This window comes from Sphaerodactylus townsendi, linkage group LG12 (assembly GCF_021028975.2).
Source record: "Sphaerodactylus townsendi isolate TG3544 linkage group LG12, MPM_Stown_v2.3, whole genome shotgun sequence".
Taxonomy (NCBI): Eukaryota; Metazoa; Chordata; class Lepidosauria; order Squamata; family Sphaerodactylidae; genus Sphaerodactylus; species Sphaerodactylus townsendi.
The window spans coordinates 1,451,202-1,474,656 of NC_059436.1; the positions used below are offsets into that span (position 1 = coordinate 1,451,202).

The 23,455-nt window shown below is 41.5% G+C and overlaps 1 protein-coding gene across 2 annotated transcripts in view; it reads right to left on the reverse strand.

Annotated features, from left to right (window-relative positions):
• The window catches only part of PEBP4 (phosphatidylethanolamine binding protein 4), a 232,201-nt gene that overhangs the window by 133,160 nt on the left and 75,586 nt on the right, over positions 1–23,455 (reverse strand). For both annotated transcript variants that reach the window (XM_048512929.1, XM_048512928.1), the window contains exon 4: positions 18,656–18,754. In XM_048512929.1, the coding sequence (XP_048368886.1) occupies positions 18,656–18,754 (99 nt within the window). The remainder of the gene's footprint in view (positions 1–18,655; positions 18,755–23,455) is intronic.

Below are 23,455 nucleotides of genomic sequence, written 5' to 3' on the forward strand. Positions count from 1 at the left end.
ACAATCTGAATATACTGTTTTCAGATGCTTCAGCCTGACAGAGACCAGGTAGGAAACCTGTGTCATAGGTCATTCAGGAATTCTGGCTTTAGGATGTGCCGATGTCACCTGAAGGGATCTATAACAAAAAAGTATACTGCTCCAATTAAAAAAAGAGCTTTGATTTCAGCTCTGATCAACTGTATCCACCTCTCTTCAATTCTCTCATGTTTTGAGGTTCAAGTGAACTTGATTTCAAACTGGCCCAAGGCCAATGCACCTGTGCGCTTTTGACAAGAGAAACTGGTTGAGGCTTGCCTATTACAACCTGATCTTACAACTTCGCAAATGTAGCAATCTTCCTTTAAGATTTCTTCATGACCGAAATTTTTTTGTTAAACAATTGCCAGGATATATTCTGAGGAGAATGAGTGCTTTCTTATTAGTTAGGCAGACTTCAAGCACCCACAATGAATGAGCTACTAAAAATCTAGACTTCCTTAATTTCTAACAGGTTTAACAATGAAAGCTTTCATCCGGATCTACCATACCCAACCAACTCACCCTCAAAGGCACACAAAGAAGAGTTACAGTGGATAATCTTGTGTACTTGATCTCTTTGCCATGATACATGTAAACTTTGACATTCTGCATGGACTGCCAAACTTGATGCAAGGCCCAAATGCGTGGTTGGTAAAGTGGGATGCCTTAGATCACCACAGACAGGTCTCTTGACAGGGGAGCGGGAAATCACTGTGGAATCACAGTAGAGAGTATGTTGTATGTATGGCTGTCTTTCTGCTTATAGAATGGCAGATTGGTTGCAGAACAAAGCACCTGCCTTTTCCAAGGGCATGTTCCATGCTGCTGACTGAACACTACAGCACCCAACTGGGAATGTGGGCAGCTGTTGTATAAACGTGCCTGAAAGTGAAAGAACTGGTGATATCATGCAGGGGCCAGATTACAGGTGTGAATAGCAAAAGCAACTTTGAAAGGGAAAAAAGGAAGAAACCATTAGCCACATAAAACTCGTTAGAACAGAAAGAAAACGTCTTTGCATGTTCCCTGTTTCACCAAATTGCAGCAGGTCCCTTGGCCACGTCATATTCCAGAGAGGCCCTGTTCCCTTCTCAAGATCCTTCAGTCATCTCTGAACCTATCTGTCAACTGGTTCTGGTGGGTTTTCCGGGCTGTGTGGCCGTGGTCTGGTGGATTTTGTTCCTAACGTTTTGCCTGCTTCTATGGCTTGCAACTTCAGAGGTGTATCGCAGAGGGAAGTCTGTTACACACTCTGTTCCTCTGTGATACACCTCTGAACAGACTTCCCTCTGTGATACACCTCTGAAGATGCCAGCCACAGATGCAGGCAAAACGTTAGGAACAAGATCCACCAGCCCATGGCCACGCAGCCCGGAAAACGCACCAGAACCAGTTGAATCCGGCTGTGAAAGCCTTCGACAATACTATCCTTTCAAACTTCTTTTTCTTTATGTTTATCTGGAAGAGGAAGGCATAACATGCTCTTCAGGTTCTAAGAGGGAGATAGAAAGCTATGTTTTTTTGGGGGGGGGGGTGTCAACAGTTTCATGATGGATAGGGGGATGTCCTGCCACTAAAGGGAAAATCAAGCTCTCAGATAAGCCTACAGGAGTGCTGCTCCAGCATCCTTTAAGAAGGGGGATGAGATGTGGGAAGAGACACAGGAGAAGAAGGAGTTGAGTTCTGCCTCAGGGAGACAGCTCAGGTTTGGCTCAGGAAAAAGAGCAGACAGAGTGATAGGGTAGCTCTGCCTGGAAGTGTGGCAGAGCAATTTAGCTCTATCTCTGGAAGAGAAGACAGTGCTTGATTGCTGGCCTGTTTCTGGTGATGAGCAGACATCGTACAATTTAGTCTGGCTCAGGGGAAAGGGTAGGCTGGTGTGGGTGGAATCCTGTGTGAGTAGTGGCTAGTCCATGAAAGTCTGTTTGTGCCTGAAAGCATTGTAGAAAAGTCTAACTACTTTCTGAAGTTGTGATCAATTTATATTTTTGTGCCTCAGCCAGGTTTCTATTTTGTCTACTTGGAGACTGCTGCTGCTGGTTTGTTCCTCTAAAACCAATCTGTAAATAAATCTTTAGTTTATACAGTTATCCATCCTCAGTGATCTCAATGTGCACCACAAAACTTGCCTCACAGTTGCAAACCCAAAGCCTATACACTTGCTACTTGTGAATACCTGAAAACTCAGGGGAACGTTTGTAGTTCAAAATGAACCAAGATCTCAAAAGTTCTTGGAGGCAGTGTACAATTAATAAGTAGGGGGGGGGCAGGCTTGACAGTTTCTGTTCAGAAAGTTAACATCCATTAATATTCTTTTGGGGAGCATAAGCCTCTTGCATCCCTTCCTCTGCAATACCAAGTGCCACCTGAGGCACAACCATAGTGACAGGTCACAGTATCAAACAGCAAACCCACAACTTAGAGCTGTGGGTATCCCAAAATCCATCACAAGACCAAGGATGAGGATTCAAAGAAAGAAATGTAGTAGTATTTTAAGAATGCTGTTAATGTACAACTGGAATTTGCCTAAGATTCCAGTCTGAAAACTGTGCAACAGTTGAAGGGTAAGTTCACTTGAGAGCACTATAGATTCGAAAGAATTCCAGAGTTGTCATAGCAGACCCAGTATGGGCAAGGAACATTCCCAGGGTTACATTAGCATTCAGTGAATATGCTCCAATGCCCACGTCATACTGACAGGGTTTATGATGACTGATCATTTGGGGATAGCCAAAATGGCAGGGCACATGATTACAGGTCACAGGTATAAACTGCAAAAATCTTCAGTTCAGATATCTAAAAGTAGTAGGTAAGAAGAAGAAGAAGAAGAAGAAGAAGAAGAAGAAGAAGAAGAAGAAGAAGAAGAAGAAGAAGAAGAAGAAGAAGAAGAAGAAGAAGAAGAAGAAGAAGAAGAAGAAAAGGAGGAGGAGGAGGAGGAGGAGGAGGAGTTTGGATTTCTATCCCCCCTTTCCCTCCTGTAGGAGACTCAAAGGGGCTGACAATCTCCTTGCCCTTCTCCCCTCACAACAAACACCCTGTGAAGTGGGTGGGGCTGAGAGAGCTCCGAAAAGCTGTGACTAGCCCAAGGTCCCCCAGCTGGTGTGTGTGGGAGTGCACAGGCTAATCTGAATTCCCCAGATAAGCCTCCACAGCTCAGGCGGCAGAGCGAGGAATCAAACCCGGTTCCTCCAGATCAGAGTGCACCTGCTCTTAGCCACTATGCCACTGCTGCTCCTTAAAGACCCTCCTGACCTTGGAGAACCACTGCCAGCTGGCAGCTTCACAGTTCATTGGTACAAAAAAAAATTTGGAAACCCTTGACATTCATAAACAGAAAGTTTGTTCCTAACCAAGACAAGATCTGACCTAGTCAGGTCTTTAGTCTGCATTTGAACTAGTTCTGAAGTATTTAGAAGTGTTCAGAAGAGAACACGGAAAGCCTTGTTGAAAGGGAAACTTTATTCTGCAAAGACGTACTGTCTTCAAAGAACAGAATTAAAATGCTTTTTTAAAAAAACAAATAATGTGGAAAACAATAGACTTCTACTGATAAAGGAGAACACTCACTATGTTGTGTTGGTTAAGATTTCAAGAACTGTGCTGTTGTAATGACTGGCAAGACCCTTTGAAGGCACCCTCCAGGTTTGGGGAGTCCTAGGCAAGATGCCCTGCATCGGTTCATCCACTAAAGATACTGAACAACATCATGGGCACATGGCACACATGAGCACCCACACTCTCTTGGAAGAGAGAGTGGAGTGCCACTTTTTCATGCTTAGTGTTGGTCCTAAGCTCTCCGATTTGGAAACAAGTCAGCTGAAATCTACAAAAGGGCTGGAGGGATGGGATCCAGACTTAAATAGTGAAGTGCAACAGGAAAGATCCCAACAGCTCATTCTGGCCTAAAGCTGCTCATTAGATTTCAGAATGTACAAACCAAAAAAAGTAAAGCCGAAATAACACGAGCCCCGCAAATGCCGTGCTGCCATTCTGGTACCTTTTTTAATCTGATTTATCCACTCCTTGTTGAAAGAAGCTAATTAGCAAGCCACCATTTAAATAAACGGTAGAGAGACTGTTTGTAACCTTCGCTTTATTGAATTGAGACAAATTATTAGCCTTTGCAGTTTAAATGAAATAGAAGCATCCAGGAAAAAACCCTACATTCAATCTGCATGAAGTAGATACCTGCTGTGAAAATGAAGGCAGCGAGGACTGATTCACTATCATCCTCAGAGCAACCTACAGAGCTCCCTTCTACAGAGGGTGGATAACCTCTGTCACAGCACTGAACAACAAACGTTAACAAGGCAACAGTTGCCTATGTCTCTTTCCTCTCTCCCACCAAGGTCTTAATGGGTATAAAATTGTGTGCTTTGGGAGTCCACTGTCCAGTCATCTGAGGAGGGATCCAAAGTCACTTTCAGATCAGATCTTGGGAATGAAATGGTAGGAAAAACAGCACTGCACTTACCTGTAACTGCTGTTCATCTTGCGGTCTTCTGTGCAGGAACCCAAGAATTTAAATCCTGCAAAATAACCTCCACTTTCAAACATCACAACATTTTGTTTTCTCTGGTATATAATTGTTCCTTAGGAAAGTTCTGCAAGACTGAGGCCCCTTCCGCACATGCAGAACAGAGCACTTTTTCAATCTACTTTCATAATTGGGTGCTGTGTGGTTTCCGGGCTGTATGGCCGTGTTCTAGCAGCATTCTCTCCTGACATTTCGCCTGCATCTGTGGCTGGCATCTTCAGAGGATCATGAGGATCATCTTCAGAGGATCATGAGGATCATGATCAGAGAATGCTGCTAGAACACGGCCATACAGCCCGGAAACCACACAGCACCCAAGTGATTCCGGCCGTGAAAGCCTTCGACAATACACTTTCATAATTGTTTGCCAGTGGATTTTGCTATTCCGCACAGTAAAATCCAGCTGCAAAAGTGCATTGAAAGTGGATTGAAAGTGCATTATCCTGCATGTGTGGAAGGGGCTTCAGTGAGATGCTCCATCGGGTCTATGCTTAAGGACAGCAGCAGTTCCACACTAGCTTTCAAGCATATGTTTTCAGCCACAAGGGCCAGAAATGATTTTACTGAAGTGCAAGAGGAAACCCCAAAACTTCACTATGCTTGCCATTGCTGCTATAAAAATGACAGCACACACAAACAGGTCTGAATATGATTGACATGGCCTGCAGGACTCCTGTTCACCCCTGAATATGAAGCTGGATTCCATCTTTGTTCATTTATTCTCCATCCCAAACCACCACAATTCAGATCTATTCATCATTCAGGAATATTGAGAATACACAATGGCTCCATGCAAGTGTCAGGAATCACCACCACTACAGTATTGCTTTATGACCATTCATTAGAGGATAACTAACCTGCAACAGCAGAAAACTATAAGTGACGACAATTACATTTACACTGCTGCTGTGGTCGCTGCACAATAAATATCCAGGTGGAATTGCTCCAGGCAAGCATTGTTGAGGAGCAGCAGGATGCTGAAGGGCTCATAGCAGCGCTTGGCACAGCCCCTCCTGCAGTGTTGCTGTGACACCCAGACAAACAGTATGGGCAAGAGGTGTACCATCTGGATCACTGGTGAGGGGTTAATTGGTAGGTGGTGGGGCCACCATTGTGCTGCAGTTGGGCTGGGGGGGAAAAGCTCATTAGACATATGGGACACATGGGGGGGCTCTTGTAACCCATCATCCCTCCCCCCCACCCTCAGCCTGGTCCTGTCACTTATAACTGGCACAAGAGAATGGAGTCCATGTCCTGGTAGCACCTTGCTGCTACTTTTCATCATCCATCCTGAAAAATGTTGATTTTTTAAAATGTCTTGAAATGATTTCAAAATCTCTTCCCAACTTTTTGGCAAGTTGCATTGTGTTGCGCAGGTTCATTACATTTTAGAAGATGACTGCTTCTCTGGAAGGTGTGTTGTACAGACTGGAAAGCTCACAAAGCACAGTTACAGCTAAATTTCTGTCTCCAGGGACAATCTGCTGCTGACCAGGAAATCATTCATCTACAGAAGAGCTTCAACAGGGTATTCCAGTGTGAAATAGCTGATGTACAATTTATCAGCAAATTGGTACTATTTGTTTGGGGTTTGACATCAGAGACTTCTACAGTTGCTAATTTGGCAAACTTAAGACTGGCAGACTTAAGACTGTACAATAGGCAGTTACTGAAGCTTGAACTATGTGAGCCTATGTTGTATAAATCTGAGCTTTGCAGATAAGTGCTACAAACAACACAAATCATGGCCTTTAGCCCATTGTTTACAACTTTTCCCCCTCTATTCCTATGTATGTGTAACCAATACACTTGAACTCTGACACTCAGTTCTTGCCATGTGCTGAGACAATTGTAAATATGTAACAATACATAATATTGTTACATATTCACAATTCTTTATTGGTATTTTCTAAATTCTGCTAATAATGTATATCTACCAACAGTTCTCTCAAGCACATATTGCCTGCCCCACTGACTCCCCCTTCATACTGTCTAACTTTCCAAAAGAACTCAAGGAAAGCCATATCCCTCCAAATGTACCAAGCATGTGACTTAAACTTTCCATCCTTTTGCAAACCTAGGCATGGTATTTTGCCCTCCCCAAAGCTATACAAAAGCTGCACTTTGCCTTAATGGCGCTCATGAAATTATAAAGATTAGCGGTTCTATTCTTCTAGGGTGCAGGCCAATCACATTTTTGTGTTGGTTTTTTCCCCCATCAGTAATAAGTTACTGCTGTCATATTGTTCCAACATCTTAGGCCGTAGGGCGGCATTGTATCTCTCAGTCATTCACTGATCCTAATGCTGTTGGCTAAAGACTGTATTTAAAGGCAATATAAACAGTTTGATCTCTAAAATACGCTTGATCTATAATTTCTATACATAGTTTCTCAACTTTTATTTTAAAACAATTAGCCAAAGAGCTCTTTTTTCCTCTTGTGATATTTGCAGCTAGGCTGACAGTAACAGCAATTAAACCCCATCTGTTTTCAGGGCATGAATAATAACAGTTGACACTCAACTTCTAATACCATTCATGGGAAACCTGTTAAACACAGAAACTTGTTGCAGCAAATATGTGCCCTTGGGGCTGGTCTGTGCCACCCGCACACATGGAGCTGAGATACATTAGTACCAACTCTAAGATTTCTTGTTTCTTTTACTTTGGAGAACTCACCCCCCCCCCTTCATCTACATGTCATTAAACAACAGCGTTTAGTAAGAGCAAAGCAATTTCTTTCTGGTATCAGAAGGGAAGTTTAAAGTCAGGTAGCAACAATACTGTCTCAAAGATCATACTGTGGCAGAAGACAACACAGCAAACACTACTGCCCTTTATTTTTTACAGAAGCTCAATATTATTATATCGATGTTATATTATAATATAATTAAAAATTATTATAGCAATATTATAGCAATATGTATTACACGTTCTCCAACATCCCAGCTTTCATTCCAAAAAGTCTCTGGCACTTTTCATTGAAGAGATATAAAAGGGCTAAAGGCTTCCTTTTTTAAAAAAACGTGAAGTTGGGAATTCAGAGACATACTGTTATAATGCTATACAGACATGGTGGTAGAAAGGGCCATCAAGTCACAGCTGACCTATAGCAATCACGTAGGGTTTTCAAGACAAGAGATGTCTGATGGTGGTTTGCCACTGGCTGCCTCCATGTGGGCTAGGAGAGTTTGGAGTGAGCTTGGTCAATACCCTAGAAATTCGGTAAAATTCGGATTCAGATTTATTCGGACATAACATTATCTGTATGCCTGAATAAGACAAATAACATATTCAGATATACCCGAATATTCGGGTATACCCAAAAAATTCGGGTCTGTCTGATTTTTTTGGAGTATTTTTGGTGCTTTTTGCGTTTTGGCCTGCAGGGGGTACAGAATTTAAGGGTATCATCTGGAGATTGTCCTGATGATACCACCTGAGTTTGGTGAAGTTTGGTTCAGAGGGGCCAAAGTTATGGACCCTTAAAGGGGGGGGCTCCCATCCCCCATTGTTTCCAATGGGAGCTAACAGGAGATGGGTGCTACCGCTTAAGGGTCCATAACATTGACCCCCCTGAACCAAACTTCACCAAACTTGAGGGTTATCATTAGGACAGTCTCGGGATTATACCCTGAAATGTTGCTACAGCTAGCTTTATAAATGCGCCCCTTGCAGGCTGAAATGCAAAAAAACCCCCAAAATACCCCAAAGAAGCCCGAATACCTTGCATTTGGATTTGTTCATATTCAGGCAGGACATATTCAGCCAATTTTCACCTGAATGTGCCTGAATTCGCCCAGACTCAATCTGGTATTTGTTGTCCCTGAATCTCTAAGCTTAGTTTGGAGAGAACTGTGACTAGCCCAAGGTCACCAAGCAGGCTTCACGTGGTGGTATGGGGAATCAAACCTGGTTCTCCAGACTACAGTCTACTGCTCTTAACCACTACTCCACACTAGTTCTCTATATGGACATAATGATATCCAATTGCTAAAAGTCTTGCTGGTGTATGTGCAGGGAAATGGTCACTGCTGAGGGACTGGGGCAGGAAAAGTATGGAGAAACTTGTTATGTGGAAGCCCTATTGCAACTGCAAGACTACCCATGCCTTTTCCTATGTGGAAAATACTAAGAATTCCAGTCATTACTTATAATATCACTTGCTTCAATTCCTTTCTTTTCATGCCATGTTTTAACAACCAGAAAGTCATCTATACAAAGACTCCAGCAAGCCAGAACAATATATTGTCATCATCTATGATTCTGGTAGAATGAGCACAAAGCAGGATAACCCACTGACACAGAAGAGGACACAAATTAACAATTGCCTATGGCAGAGAACAATTCAGAGCTTACAGCGTTGTTAGGCATGTTTAGAATAACTTCATAACACTTCATTATTAGCAGGAGCAGAACTCATCATCAACAAGCCCATATAGGAGAATAAATGATTTGGAAATTTCAGAACAGAAATTTCTGACATAAAATAATGAGTCAGAAAAAGCAGTCTTCCCATAATAATATTCTGCAGGAAATGTCTTTCATAAACTCCTTTCCATTCCCTCAAATCAGATATGGCACAGATACCCAGAATTCTCTGTCCACAGAGAAAGTCACCTCTTTCTTCTCCTTCAGTTGACCAGAATGAGATCTTTTTGTAGATAAGAGTTTTTCAAGCTTCCAATTTTGTCACTGCTTGAAGCTGCTTCCATTTTTTATCTCGGATTTTTTAGTTGGTGTGTTTTTCATTTTTGTTATACTATAATGTACTTTACTAATGTTAATATGCATTTTATTTTTTTTAAGTCACTTGGAGAGCATCTTTAGCCAAAAAAAGTGCTACTTAATGTAGAAGATGGATCCCAAATGTTTTGTGCTGGGACTGTAGAATGAGTATTTAACCAGAGAATTTTGAGTGAATGTGACAGCATTGCTGGTGATATGTGAACATGACTTCCAGTTGCAGCAGACGTGATATCAATGTGTCAGGATACTGGCAATCAAATCTCCAATTTTCTCCGGCTGCCAGGCTGAGTGGAAGGGATAAGGGCCTCCTGGACCCCCCAGAGATCCCATCCCCAGTGGAAAAATGACAACACTCCTTTCAGCCAATCCCCAAAAGAAAAGTAAAGCATACACTGGCACATCACCCCTATAACTTCTCTTCTGCTTTCTGTTCTTCACATACAAGATTCATTCACATGTGGCACATAGCACAAGAGAGGCTTAAAGAGGCCTTTGAACCTCATGTGTGAAAATACCTTTGGAGTGTGATAGGCTGAGTACTGAGCAATTGAAGATCTGAAGATATTCTCTGCATGAGACACCTGATAATTGAAATAACCTTGCTTTCTTTCCTGGGAATCTGCTTAGCTTTCCCTGCTGTGCTGGCAGAAAGGACAGAGCTGTGGCAGGCAGAATGTGCAAATGACATCCCGCTTTCTGATTACCAACACACACAGAGGGAGAGAGGAGGTTAACTGGTGGGTCGTACTTATAACTCCAATTGCTGCGGAAAGGCCCACATCATTGATCTCCAGGGCTCCCTCTTGTCAACCAAGGATATGACAAAAAGCAAAAAAAAAAGGCTATGCAAAAAGCAGACATAGATGCCCACACCAGGTGTCTAGAAAGATCAATCCAAAAACCCAGCATAGCGTTTCACAAAATAACCCATCATAAACATACAAACAGCAACATCCTTTCCTCCTTTTCTTTTACACCCTCCCCCAACTTTCCTGGGTACACTGGAGTTAGCCAAACCTACACCTAGCAAACCTCTGGCCCCGTTTCTGAAAAATGCTGCCACTATTAATGTTAGTCTTGTTTGCTTAAGATAGCACCTGTTTCTATGGTGACACTTGCAACCCAGAACCTATTCATCAGCCAATAAGAGGAAATTTACTGAGAAAGTCAACCAACAGAAAAAAGAAACTGATTGCAAAATCCTCAGGAGATGGGTGGCCCCCAATGCAAAGAGCTACTCCTCCCTCCCTTTTAGTGGAGGCCTGGTCCTTTCACGGAAAGATGCGGCAATTTGTCCCTCCCTCTGCACAACTCTACACACACCCAGCAGAGAGACAGACACACAGAGAGATGATTAAGAGATCATGGCTGATGAAAACAGCCATGTTCTTAGTGTCACAGAAGCAGCTTGCTAGCCTAACATCCTACTGGGGCATGCTTTTCACACTGCTGCCGTACTGCACAGAAGGAACAGCTGTCTCCATACCATGTTCCTTCACTGAACAGATTGTTTCCTTTACCATCCCTGCTGCTTCACCTTCAGGCATCAAAGCGTACTTAATGAGAACACCTGGAGCGCTAAGAGACAAGGCTGCCTGCCCGTACCTTACACAGCCTCGGTTGGGACACTGTTCCACCCATGTGTGTTTGAAATAAAGTCTTGTCACGAGCCATTGCTTACCACCAGCAGTCTCAAAAGCAAACAGAGACTTGTGGGACATTGCTAGCTCTCACTATGGAGAACAAAGCCTAGCCAGTTATGTAGGAAAAATAAGGGAACCAAGTCTCCTCTAGAAGGTTTTAATAAGTGTGAAAGAGGGAGTGGGGAAAGAAGAAGAAGAAGAAGAAGAAGAAGAAGAAGAAGAAGAAGAAGAAGAAGAAGAAGAAGAAGAAGAAGAAGAAGAAGAAGAAGAAGAAGAAGAAGAAGAAGAAGAGGAGGAGGAGGAGGAGGAGGAGGAGGAGGAGGAGGAGGAGTTTGATTTATATCCCTCTTTCTCTCCTGTAAGGAGACTCAAAGGGGCTTACAAACTCCTTTCCTCCCCCCCCAACCCCGTGAGAGGTGGGGCTGAGAGAGCTCCAAACAACTGTGACTAGCCCAAGTTGGCGTGTGTTGCAGTGCACAGGCTAATTTAGTTCCCTAGATAAGCCTCCACAGCTCAAGTGGCAGAGTAGGGAATCAAACCCGGTTCTCCAGATTAGAGTGCACCTGCTCTTAACCACTATGCCACTGTTACTTTAAAGTTACTTTGTGGAATTCATTGGCACAGAATGCAGTGACGGCTGCTGGCACAGGCCTGCTTTACACAAATGCTGCTGAATAAGAGGGAAAAGTGTTGACAGGTAGAATGGACTATACCTCTTCAGGTATCAGGTTCCAGTTCTCTTCATGTTAAAAAACTTTATGGAAATAGAAAACCAACATATCGGGCGGGGGGGGGGGGGGCTTCTGTCTCCTCTTGTTGTTTACTATCCCTGTTTTCCATTTGCAGAGAGTGCTCAACACAGAGGAGCAAGTCAGAAGGTGAACCTCTGTGGCAATCTGAACACTATTAGCTTTCCATTCTTCCATTTTATTTCCACTTAATTCTCCCAAAATGTGTAAATCAGTCGTCAGGTGGCTTTATTTGTTTAGTTATCTATTTATTTTTGCTTTAAAAGGGATAAGAGAAACTGACAGAGGATAAGTTTTTCAATGACACTAGCCATCTGTTCTTTTAATTCAATTCTCACAAAGGTACAAAATCCACAGTACTGCAGCATATTTTAATTTCTTCAAATCAAAAACCACTCTAAATCAAAATTAGAAGGGGGTGGATTTCAGAAATAATCAACTATTAGTAAAGATACTCAAAACATATACAAACAAAACAAGCTATCACAGCAAAAAGGATACCCTCCTGTCCTTATTATAATGATTAGCCACAAATTTAACAAAACGGCATTAAGGAATCTGAAATTTCTTTATAAATGCCATATGAACAAAATCCATCATTATCATTCCCCTGACAACTTCCTAAAGTTTTATCAACCAATTACTAGAAAAGGGTGGACTCTGAGTTATGTCGATATGCTCCTACTAGTACTTTGGCATCTATTAACTGATGGAAGGTAGATCTTTCAGAAGCTATTAACCATGATGTTCTTAGGCTCTTATCTGTCCTCCACTGCCAGAAAAAAGGTTTCCAAAGTAAACATTGTATTGTCGAAGGCTTTCACGGCCGGATTCAACAGGTAGTTATGGATTTTCCGGGCTGTGTGGCCATGGTCCAGTAGATCTTGTTCCTAACGTTTCACCTGCATCTGTGGCCAGCATCTTCTCTCTGTGATACACCTCTGAAGATGCCGGCCACAGATGCAGGCAAAATGTTGGGAACAAGATCTACCAGACCGTGGCCACGCAGCCTGGAAAGCAGCCCAGAAAAATCACAACCACCGAAGTAAACATTGTTCACTGGATTCCTATGTAAACCGGTTCAGTCTCTGCTTAGTTACCTGATATTCCTAAGCACATGCAGGATAAATTTATTTCTAATTTGCTGCATTATCTTTAGTATATTTTAATGACTCACTGAATGAAGTAAAAAAAAGCTATTTCAAATGAACAATTATGCTGCATTAGAGTAAAGGCTGATTATATTTAAACACTGCTTGCATGGATAACGGGACATATCGACCTCCCGCCTTTGAGAGCTAATTTGGCTCTTATCTCTAAATAATTTTACACTGCAAATTACCATGAAAACCTAAAGGGCTTTAAAAACAGTCATCAAAAGATATTATTCCACTTTGTAGCAACATATTTTTTTAACAAATATACATTATTTTGAATTGGAGTTAAAGCAGCCTCTCACCAACAGTTTGAGAAACACTGTCGTCAATGGTGATAAGCAATGAATGGTGAATTTTGTAACAGAAGGTATTCAATAGATTAGGCTGTTAAAAGTTACAACAGGATGGGGCAAAGTTCTGGCTGAAACCCTACACGACGGAATTCAGCTTGAAGAGTTTTGGGGTGGTGCCAAAACAATGCGGCACAATGACACTGAATATTTTGATGCTAGCGAGCCAAGTCTTGTCTGTAGGGATGGCCTCAGATCCATTTTGCAGAGAGGAAAGAGGAAAAAAAGAACCAGACACTTTGGTCATACAGCAGATCGGGGACAAAAGAGTTCAAGAACAGCATATCCGAGACCAGAAAGATTTTGGCCTTCATCTCCTTCTTTCTCTTCCAAATAAATTCTCATTTATACCTCTTGAATTTATCAAAACCTGCTTGCTTTCTAACACACAGGACTTTGGGGAGCCTTTGGAGACTTTCCCAAAGATACACTTGGTGGAAAACATTGCTGGCTGGCATAAATTATTTGGAGCACATCTTACTAGTCCGAAAAGTCTGACACTGGCTTCTAGTTCACTTCCAGGTCTAATTCAAAGTGTTAAATGCACTAAACAGTATACAGTGGTGGCGAACCTTTGGCACTCCAGATGTCATGGACTACAATTCCCATCAGCCCCTGCCAGCATGGCCAATTGGCAGGGGCTGATGGGAATTGTAGTCCATAACATCTGGAGTGCCAAAGGTTCGCCACCATGGGTATAGGATCAAATCAGGATACCTAAAGGACTGCTTTCTCTTGTGTGAGGTTCTCCACCACTTTTCTATGGAGGCCCTGCTCCCCATGTTTGAGACTTCATAAAAGCCCTGGGTAAAAAAAGAAATGTCTTTCTTTGGCACCAAAGGCTTTACTGGCTCAGTGCCAAGCTAATGGCTATGGAGAAGGAATCCAGTTGATGTGCTACTTGTAGTGGTCTTTAAACATCAACCTTTTCTGCAAGTGGCCTTTTCAATTATTGCACAGGTCTTTTAACATTTATTATTGGCCTTTTAAATATCTTTTATGTTGCTACAGCTGATTACTGCAATCAATACACATTTTATTGCTGCTGGTTATTTTTAACCATTATTGACCGATATATGTCCTGTTGTTTTTGCAGAAATTGGAAGTTTATAAAAATGAATAAAGTAACAGGTCTCTTCCTAATAGGCACGAGAGCCAGGTGCAATGGACCTTTCCGATAATCACAATGCCACTGCAGTGTAAACAACTAAAAACAATGATTGGTTGATAAAGGCATGTGACAACATTAGATTAAGGGAGAAAGAGGGAATCTGTATAAGAAAAAGCCTCTTAGTGGAGAGGCCACTTAGCGGATTCGCCCAAAGATATCTCAAATGATTTGTATTTTGAAAAGAATAGTAGTCACTGACTGAAAGGTAACTTTAAGTCCATAAAATCTTTATTATATGTCAGACATTGGTATAGGTTAACCTTCATCAGTGCCTTTTGCAGATTTCCTAAAAATGCTGCTAAGATATAAATGGGAGTCACAGATGCACACATATTTTCTGTTTCTGATTTAAATTAGTTGCTTTGCCTTTGAGTAGTTCTGAAAAAAAAACAGGTAAGCACATTTCTTCCTCTCTCAATTATAGCCTTGTAGCTGTGAATAAAAACTGAGCTACCACAGTGCAATGAGAAGCTACACCATGCCATTTTAACAGAGTTGCTTTTCAGAGGGGAACTGTATTGAATTTCAGACTTTTCTTGCCTGCCTCAAAAGTTATTTGTAATTACAATAATTAGCAAGAGCTAACACACTAAAGAGATCTGCATACAGAAGGAGGAGTGTTCACTCCAGCTTTTTTTGTGATTAATAAATTAATAAATATTGAAATTAAGGAGAGATTTCAAGACCCTATTGTTAAGGAATGCATAAGGATTCCTGTGGAAAAAAAATTGTATAGGAGTAAAATTGTACACAAGCTGCTACAATTATTCTGAATGCTTTGTTTCTTCAGCCAATTATGAAAATCATGGAAAGTATTAATATCCAATTTTAATTTGCTCAATATTCCCATTAACAATAAAAAAGTCTAATTAAGGTATCTGTACAAAAAGCCCTTGGCAGTAATTTCAGAGCATAATAGAGGAGAACAACTAGATATTTCTTATTAAATGCAGGTTGCAAATTAATTGATATCTTAATTAGACTTTAGCACAGAGATTATTAGATCAAACGAGAGTTGAAAACATCTACACTTTTAAACACATTACAAAATACAGGGAGGCATACAGAGAAATAAGCAGCTTTTCTAAATGGCGCTTCCCTGAGAAAGGTCAGAGACAGTGCAACAGAATTAGTGGACATAAATAGTAGTAATAGCTGTGCTTCTCTTGTCTTTTATATTGCAGAATTTCCTGGCACTAAAAATCCCCCCCAACTTCTATATATAAAAAACAAAATAATAAAAAAAACCTTCTGAATTAAAGTTCATACTACTCTAGTCAAGAGAACTATGATTACTCAGAAGCACAAAGTAAAATCACCTCTCCAAGTTTGAATGATAAGTTAGTGACAGGCTCTTTTCAGGTGATCTCTAGGGGTAGGATGAATGTATATAAGAGGAGGTGGAGTAAGATCATAGAATTAAGCTCCCCTCCCCACCTCTGGATTCAGTCATGTTCAACTGAATAAATGTATACGGGTCTACACCCACGTGTTTGAGAACTCTGGCTTCAATCATGTAAAGAAAAGCTACATTTTTACGTGCGTATTATTGGCTCTATATGCTACCTCAAATGAATGTTCATAGGCTAGGAATGGAGTTTGCCTTGTTCCCCCACACACAAGCACATGCATTCTATCTTCATTTGAAGAGGACTCCCTAAAAATTTAACAGATTTTATTAACTTGAGAAACCTCCTGTCTGATCAGAGACAAGAGAAGATAAGAGAATGACCTGGACACGTTATTAGCAGAGATGGCTGTATCATACTGTTTTCAAAGTCCCCCCCAAACCACTACTGTCTATCTTTAGATTGAGTGCAGGGAACACAGGGCCTAATTTCCAGTTACAAGACAGCCCATAATTGTAGGCTGATTACCCACTGGCGCTCTGGTGCGTAGTGGAACCGGAAGGGCAAGAAATCTGGTCCCGACAGGCTTCCTGTTCGTGGCACACCGAGAAAGGAGGCAGATCGGCACAACCCCCCCCCCCCTGTCCTGTTGCGCTTCCTCTTGCTCCACATGTGCTTCTCACTTTCCGCAGGGAAATCAAGAGCACTTCTGATGTGACTTTTCATGCCAGACCAGGTGAGGGCAGGGAACAGTCCACAGTGGGTAATCGACCATTGCTTCTTTTTCCACTATCTGCACTTTAGACTTCTAATTATGAGGACATTGATTCAGACACTGCTGTTTCTTGCAGCCTCAACACTATGTCAGGGGAATAATATCTATGTGATTGAGATGCATTCCGACCTCCATGTAACTGCTTGCAACATTGAATCAATGCTGCTACAAGATATATACAATCAGTCTGCTATATGTTACCATTGCCATCTGGGGCATTCTTTCCTTGATCTTTACTTTATGGCTTCACATACTTTGTAGATAACAAGGCTTTCCCCTGACACCCAGGTCCCCTGGTCCCATGAGAAACAGATATGTTTCTGTTATCTCGTGGGGGCAGGAAGCCTGGTGGATTTCTATCTCTATCTGTCATTGACCTTGGGGCATCTTGATCCCGTAAACTATCTTTTACTACTTTTTGGGAAATTAGGAGGGGATAAGGGGGATGGGGATGTGGACAATGGGGGATAAGGGGGATGGCAAATGCCAGGTTTGTCAGAACTGGAGTTGCCAAGCTTTGGTGTTCTGACGCTTATCAATAAACGCTACTGATCAACAATACAGAGTCCGTTTATTGGCTTAAGGTTCAAGACCTAACACACTGACTTGTGATAAGCCATATAACTGTCAAACCACTGAACAGCAAGCTGATTAAAATGCATTATTTAGTTTCAGTGTATGGATGCAGAAGCATGCCACAAACATAAATTTTATAGTCCAGTCCAACTATCATTTTCATGTCAAAATTACTACTTTGAACAAAACAGAATTTTTTTTGTCAAACAGGTATACAAATTGCACACAAGTATAAATGTGTTTTTCACCCAAGTCCTGGACTTTAAAGCTTTGGAAGCAAAGGACCAAGTTTGGAGATGCTCTGAACTGCTCGTGAGCCAAATGGAATTCTCCTTGGAGCTGACATGCTACCACATACCTCAGCAGCTGGATTCATCATAATCAACTATACCTAGACCCATCTCCAACTGAAAGCCCCCTTCCCTTCCGCTCTGAGCAGGCATTGATGAGACCATCTCGGGGAGGGCAAAAAGAAGACAGGCACTTCTCCATTGTATCTGAATCTAGCTCTGATACATGCACATACACATAAACAACATAGTGGGTTATAGAGACTGTGCAACTCTTGCACCTTAAAGGGAAAAAAAACACTATAACCCAGCTATATAAAAGGTGACGCAGTTAAAAAATAAGATGTGTTGCAGTAATACTAACAATGCAAATTCCACTTCACATACACACTATAATAATGCCAGCTCAGAAAGCAATCATTACTATCCAAGTCAATGCTGTAATATCAACAAAGCAGTCCAAAACGTTTCCAAAAGTCAGTCATCTTTTGTTTTGGAATCATTAGACTTCATGAACTCCATGCTCTTGAATTTTAATGACATTTGGATCTTTCTTAATTCCTGTTAACCACTCTGGGTGCCAAATTTGGCTGAAAAGCAAGATTAAAAGATAAACAATACCAACACCCACGACAATAATAAAACTAAATGTCACATTGGAGATCCATGTCTTGTTTATTTTTATACCATAAAAAGCAGCCCATTTTAGGATTGGTGCTTGGTCCTTTTTCTTGAGCTATTTTCCCAACAGAAATTGGGTCCTGAGCTTTACTGACCACTGGAAATAAAAAAGACAAACACAATAGGGCACCTAGCTTTCTTTCCCAATTGGAATGGCAGCAGCTTGAGAGAATGGCGGGGAAATTGTGTGTAGGGGAAAAAGAATTAGCATCCTCCCACTAAGTGCAACAGCCCTGATACAAATCATGTCCCATCTTCAGTTGCTTTTAAACATTTAAAAATCATGTATAGCTTAAATATTAACCCTAAGCAAAAGCAGCAGCAGAAGTACTTTATGTAAGTGCGTAAGTCCCTTGCCCACCCTTTGGCCGCAGCCCTGACTTACACATATAGTAACAACCACGATGTTTTGCAACTCAGCAAAAAGCTATAAGTTATAGTCTGAAAAACTACACTGAAATTGTCTCTGGTGATTAACCGACAAATGAAGCATAAAGTAGAATTAAAACCATTCAAGAAAAGTCTGGATCTATCCAAATAAGGTGTTTAGTGAACATCTCCAAAAGCAGTATCTTCAAAACTACTAGCGAGGAATATTGGTACTCACACGGATGTTGGTGACAAGCCAATGTCTCCAGTAACAGAATTTTGGATCTGCTCGGCTAGGGGCATCTGGATCTACCATGAGCAGAACATACTGTTTTTTCTGTAAAGAGAAATGTAAAGTGCTCTTAGCCAGCATGCAAGTTAAGAAAGGAAACTTTCACGGAGAAACAGCTATAATTCATCCACTTTCATATGCCAACATATCTCCAGGTCTGCATTATACCTTTTTCCCTTTTGCCAGAACAGTCGCTACATACAGAGAGGCAATTCTAATAGACACAGTGGGATGTGGTCAAGGAGAAAAGCGGATAAATAATTTATGTCAATTTTTGCAAAGCACTCTCATTTGAAAAGACCATATATGATACTGTTGGAAAAAAGATGGTGGGCAAACATAATGTAATACGGTATGAAAAAACTGGAAGTTCAGTGAATGATGTATGAAAAGGGCTTGTTTTTTATTTAAGAGATGGTTTCAGCAGTGCCATTGAACAAACATAAATAAATGTTTCTTACTGGTGATATATTATGGTATACCTAACTGTAAACCATCCGCAGGATAAGAAAACCATATTTCTAATTCTTTGAAGATAGTGATGGAAAAAAATAATCCCCAAACTTCTTCTTTTTACTTGAGGGAGCCTTGATGCCTTCTCCAAATGTCTGAAGAATTACTAGCTTATAGACCAGCCCACAAGCATGTTGTTGCCTTTCCTACAGCTCTTCTGACTGAGGGGGAAGTATCTATATGGAATATTGAATAAAAGCCAAGGTGCTGGGGAGACAACAGGAAAATAATTTTCTCTCCAGAGAGGGGAGAACATACTACACAGAGGATTTAGGGACATGGGGGGATCAAAAAGGATTGCTTTAGTAAATGGTGGCGTGACCTCAGACATGCTAGCAAAGAGTTGAGAAATAATTCAGTAGAGAAGGCATGACCTCATAGGTCATGTTACAAGTAATGGTGCAGGTAAAAAATGCTTGGAATCACGGGACGGCCAGGAAAAGCATTTCCCCTTTTCCTCTTTGCATAAATGCTTTAGATGCCTGGTGTATAGTGCCAGATGAGGGTTTCTTAGCTCAGTGTGTATATTTATTTTGAGGTTACAAAAGAAAATATTTAAAATATATTCATTTTAAAAGTCTTCCCGCTAAACAAAGCTTCTACCTGAAACACTGAAGAGTTTACCGTCAGAAGTATGATTAACCTTCCTCCCTGGTATTTTGTGGTTGGCTCAGTCTTTCATAGCAATGGGGATACCATGTGTGAGTGGGGAAGTTCTTGGAGATTTGAAGGTGGAACATTGGGAAAGTCAGATATAATGCCACCCTTTGAAGTAGCCATTTTCCCCAGGGTACTGATCTCTGTAGACTGGAGATCACGTGTTATTCCAGAAGGAGTTACCAGGAGGATGGCAGCCCAATGTGGTACCCACCACCTTGTGTCAGACTTCCAAACGTGCTTGCAGGCTTAAAAGTTGGGGAGCCCTGATCTAAATCAACCACTATAGGGCTGCTACTTGCCCCAAAAGGAAAACCCCGTGGATTCCCAGTTTGAAATGAGACCCAAGAAGATGCCACTCGAAACTGAGTGTTCCCTGGGGATGCTATATTAGTTTTAAAGTAGTAAGAGGTCCATTCACTGATCTCTTGTTAGTGTATTTAATTAAGCCCTGTCTTTGCTTTCTGGATCATGGATATCCCAAGGGAGTGAGAGCTGCTGAAATCAAGGGACCCATTTTAATATGCATGTTTATGACTGCGATGCTAGATGTTTAGTTTCTATTTAGCCAGCAATACATTTGGGAGAAAAAAACTAATCCCTGCTTCCTTAGAAAATCCCTAAATAACTCCCAACATCTAGCTTTCTAATACTTCTAAGTTTAACAAAGACTGTTTTAAACAAAACATTTTATCAGAGTTGCCAGTGAACAAAACAGCTTTTAAAAAAGATAATATTAACAGGTTTACAAATGGGTGCTGTACTGTACACAGATACCACAGTCAAAATGTTAATTGCAACTTACCATCAACACGTAAATATACAAAAAAGGAGGGGGAGTGATAACTAGCGTAACAATGAGCTTTTGTTTAGAGAAGTATCTTGCTGTGCAATAGATAACCAACAGGTTCCTCTTCCTGAAGAAGTCCTCCCCATGTAATAAGCTACCCCGTGACATTAAAAACAATACACAGCTGGCTTTTGTGAGCCAGTACTACTGTATTTATTGAGGAATTTCTATCCCATCCTTCCATCCCAGAGGATCCTCAAAGGGCATCTTGTAACAGTCTTTACATTTGTATCAAAACCAAATGTTATTTTTAAAAGAATCTTAAATATAAAATTATCCCAAAAGAAATCCAAAGAAACAGTAATAGAAAATCCAGTAGAGGTGTTCCATTCTGACCTAAGGGCACAGTCTACCAGAAAGTTCTCTAGTAGAAGCAGACTGGTCACTAAAGCTATGAGGGAAAATCCTGGAAGGCCAACAGCCAGTAGGCTGCCCTCCCATTGGGGCCACTCCCTCGTGGGTCTTTACTCAAAAGAGGAGTGAGCCCAAGGAAGGAAGGCTTGTAGCATAAAGGGAAGAACCTACTCTTCTCGGGCTCACTACAGCAAGGCCATTCCACCTGGCCTAACCTTGCACGGTGAGGGACAGGCCTGCTTGGCGCTGACCAGGCAGATGCTCTCATCTCCTTTTGACAGGGCTGGGGCCAGGGCCTGTTTCCATGGTTGTTTCTCTCCCCCAACCTGCCCCCGTCCTCTAGCAGATAAAAGGACAATGCCCCATTAATTTGTTGTGTTTTTATTCTGCTTTTCCAGAAAGAAAGAAAGAAAGAAAGAAAGAAAGAAAGAAAGAAAGAAAGAAAGAAAGAAAGAAAGAAAGAAAGAAAGAAAGAAAGAAAGAAAGAAAGAAAGAAAGAAAGATAAAGACGAAATTGGGCTTAACTTAGTTTAAAAAGAATGTTTTTATTGAAATCTTATTTTAATTATGTTTCAAACCCCCTGGGGATAGGGCGGTATAGAAATATCAACCAACCAACCAACCAACCAAGTGTGATGGAAAGAGACCTGGCTGCTTTTGCGTTCCTTAGTGTCTTGTTGAAAGTAATTAGCAAGGGGACCATTTTTGTATGAAGTCTCAAAATGATTTGAGTTCAGCCTTGTATCTAGCCTTTTAACTCAAGGTGGTTTGCTTAAATAAACTATGAAAAATGTATTCCTGACGCTTCTGATTACTTCTCACAAAGTCCTCTGGTGACTTTTTGTCTCTCAAGACCTGAAGTAAATTGCTTCAAGAAGTCAGTTGAGGAAGAACAGCCTTTGACGTCTGTCCAAATACAAGAGAACTATCTCCCGCTGCTTCCTAACCACATCCTAGCCACAGTCTTTCGCATATCGCTGTGACACGATGGGGGTTTTCTAAGGAAAGATTGAAATCCTTCTGGGGACAAGGGGACAGGATGTAGCCCTGTAAAGTACAATCAACTGGCTTTCCTGCTGGAATAGCTGTGGGAACTGCCTGAATAAGGGTGGAGGGAGCAGCCACTCTGGCTGAAAACTCTCTGAGATAACAGAAACATTTCCAAAATTGGACAGATAGTTGTATCTGTTCATGGGCTGCGACAGATATGTTGAAGAAAAACAGAATATACCCCATCACATTCCTTACTAGACAGTGAGATTCCATTTGTCTCTGAAACTGTAATGATCTAGTCTGATGTTAAAGCATTTAAAACACAGGTGACTTAAAACAGTTTTTTGGCTAAGTCACTCAAGGTAAAAAATCCACAAGGACGCAAAATTAATTTGCATTACAAATTCCTCTTCACGTGTTCACATGAATATGCTGCAGGTGTAAAAAATATTCTTTCTTCTTTGCTTCCACTGACCACTGCCAGTATTTGAAGTTTCACTGACAAACTTTTCCCACCTGAGGGGAAGTGATATCCATGGCCAGATATCAAGTCTCTGGCAGAAAAAAAGTTAAAAGCAAACAGTTCTAGACTTCCTGAAGAGCGTGACCCTCATGGCCAGGCAGAATTCATGCACAGCTTCTGCGACAGTTGCCAGGCTAACACCAAACTGCTGTTTTACCTCGTCATGCGGACTATCATCTCCACTGGGGATGAAGCCCGCATGTTCATGTCTTGGTGGTGCAGATGGGGCTGTCCACGGTCCTCATTAAGTTATTCCTTTTCCTGTCATTAAGTTATTCCTGTCCACAGTCCTCATTAAGTTATTCCAGGTCATGTGAAAATCACCCTGAGCTCCCCAGAAGAAAGGCAGAATAAAAATATAGGAAGTCCTGATCGGGATAGCCCAGGATAGCCCAATCTCCTCAGATCTTGGAAGCTAAGCAGGGTAGGCCCTGGTTATTTGGAGGAGAGATCACCAAGTTTCCAGTTTCATGCTTAAGACTTCCAGCAAAAAGCCGGTGAGTTCCGTATCGGTGGATCAGGGGACATGGGAATTCTTCATTACCATTTCTGTCCTCCCATCAATAGCCTCATACTTTCCCTCCTGCACATTCGTGCTTGATTTTTGTCCAGAGAATAACACTGAAAATTTATAACACCACACTCTAAACATGAAAATATTTTGAAATGAGGTAGGAGTGTACAGAGAGAGAGAGAGAGAGAGAGAGAGAGAGAGAGAGAGAGAGAGAGAGAGAGAGAGAGAGAGAAGAAAACCTACACTGAAAAGAGTGAAGGAATTTGATTTCTAACTTTAGGTGGGTTCTTGATTTTGCTATGTGTGTGAAACTCTCGCTTCTGCGTTGGTGCCCAGCTGGTG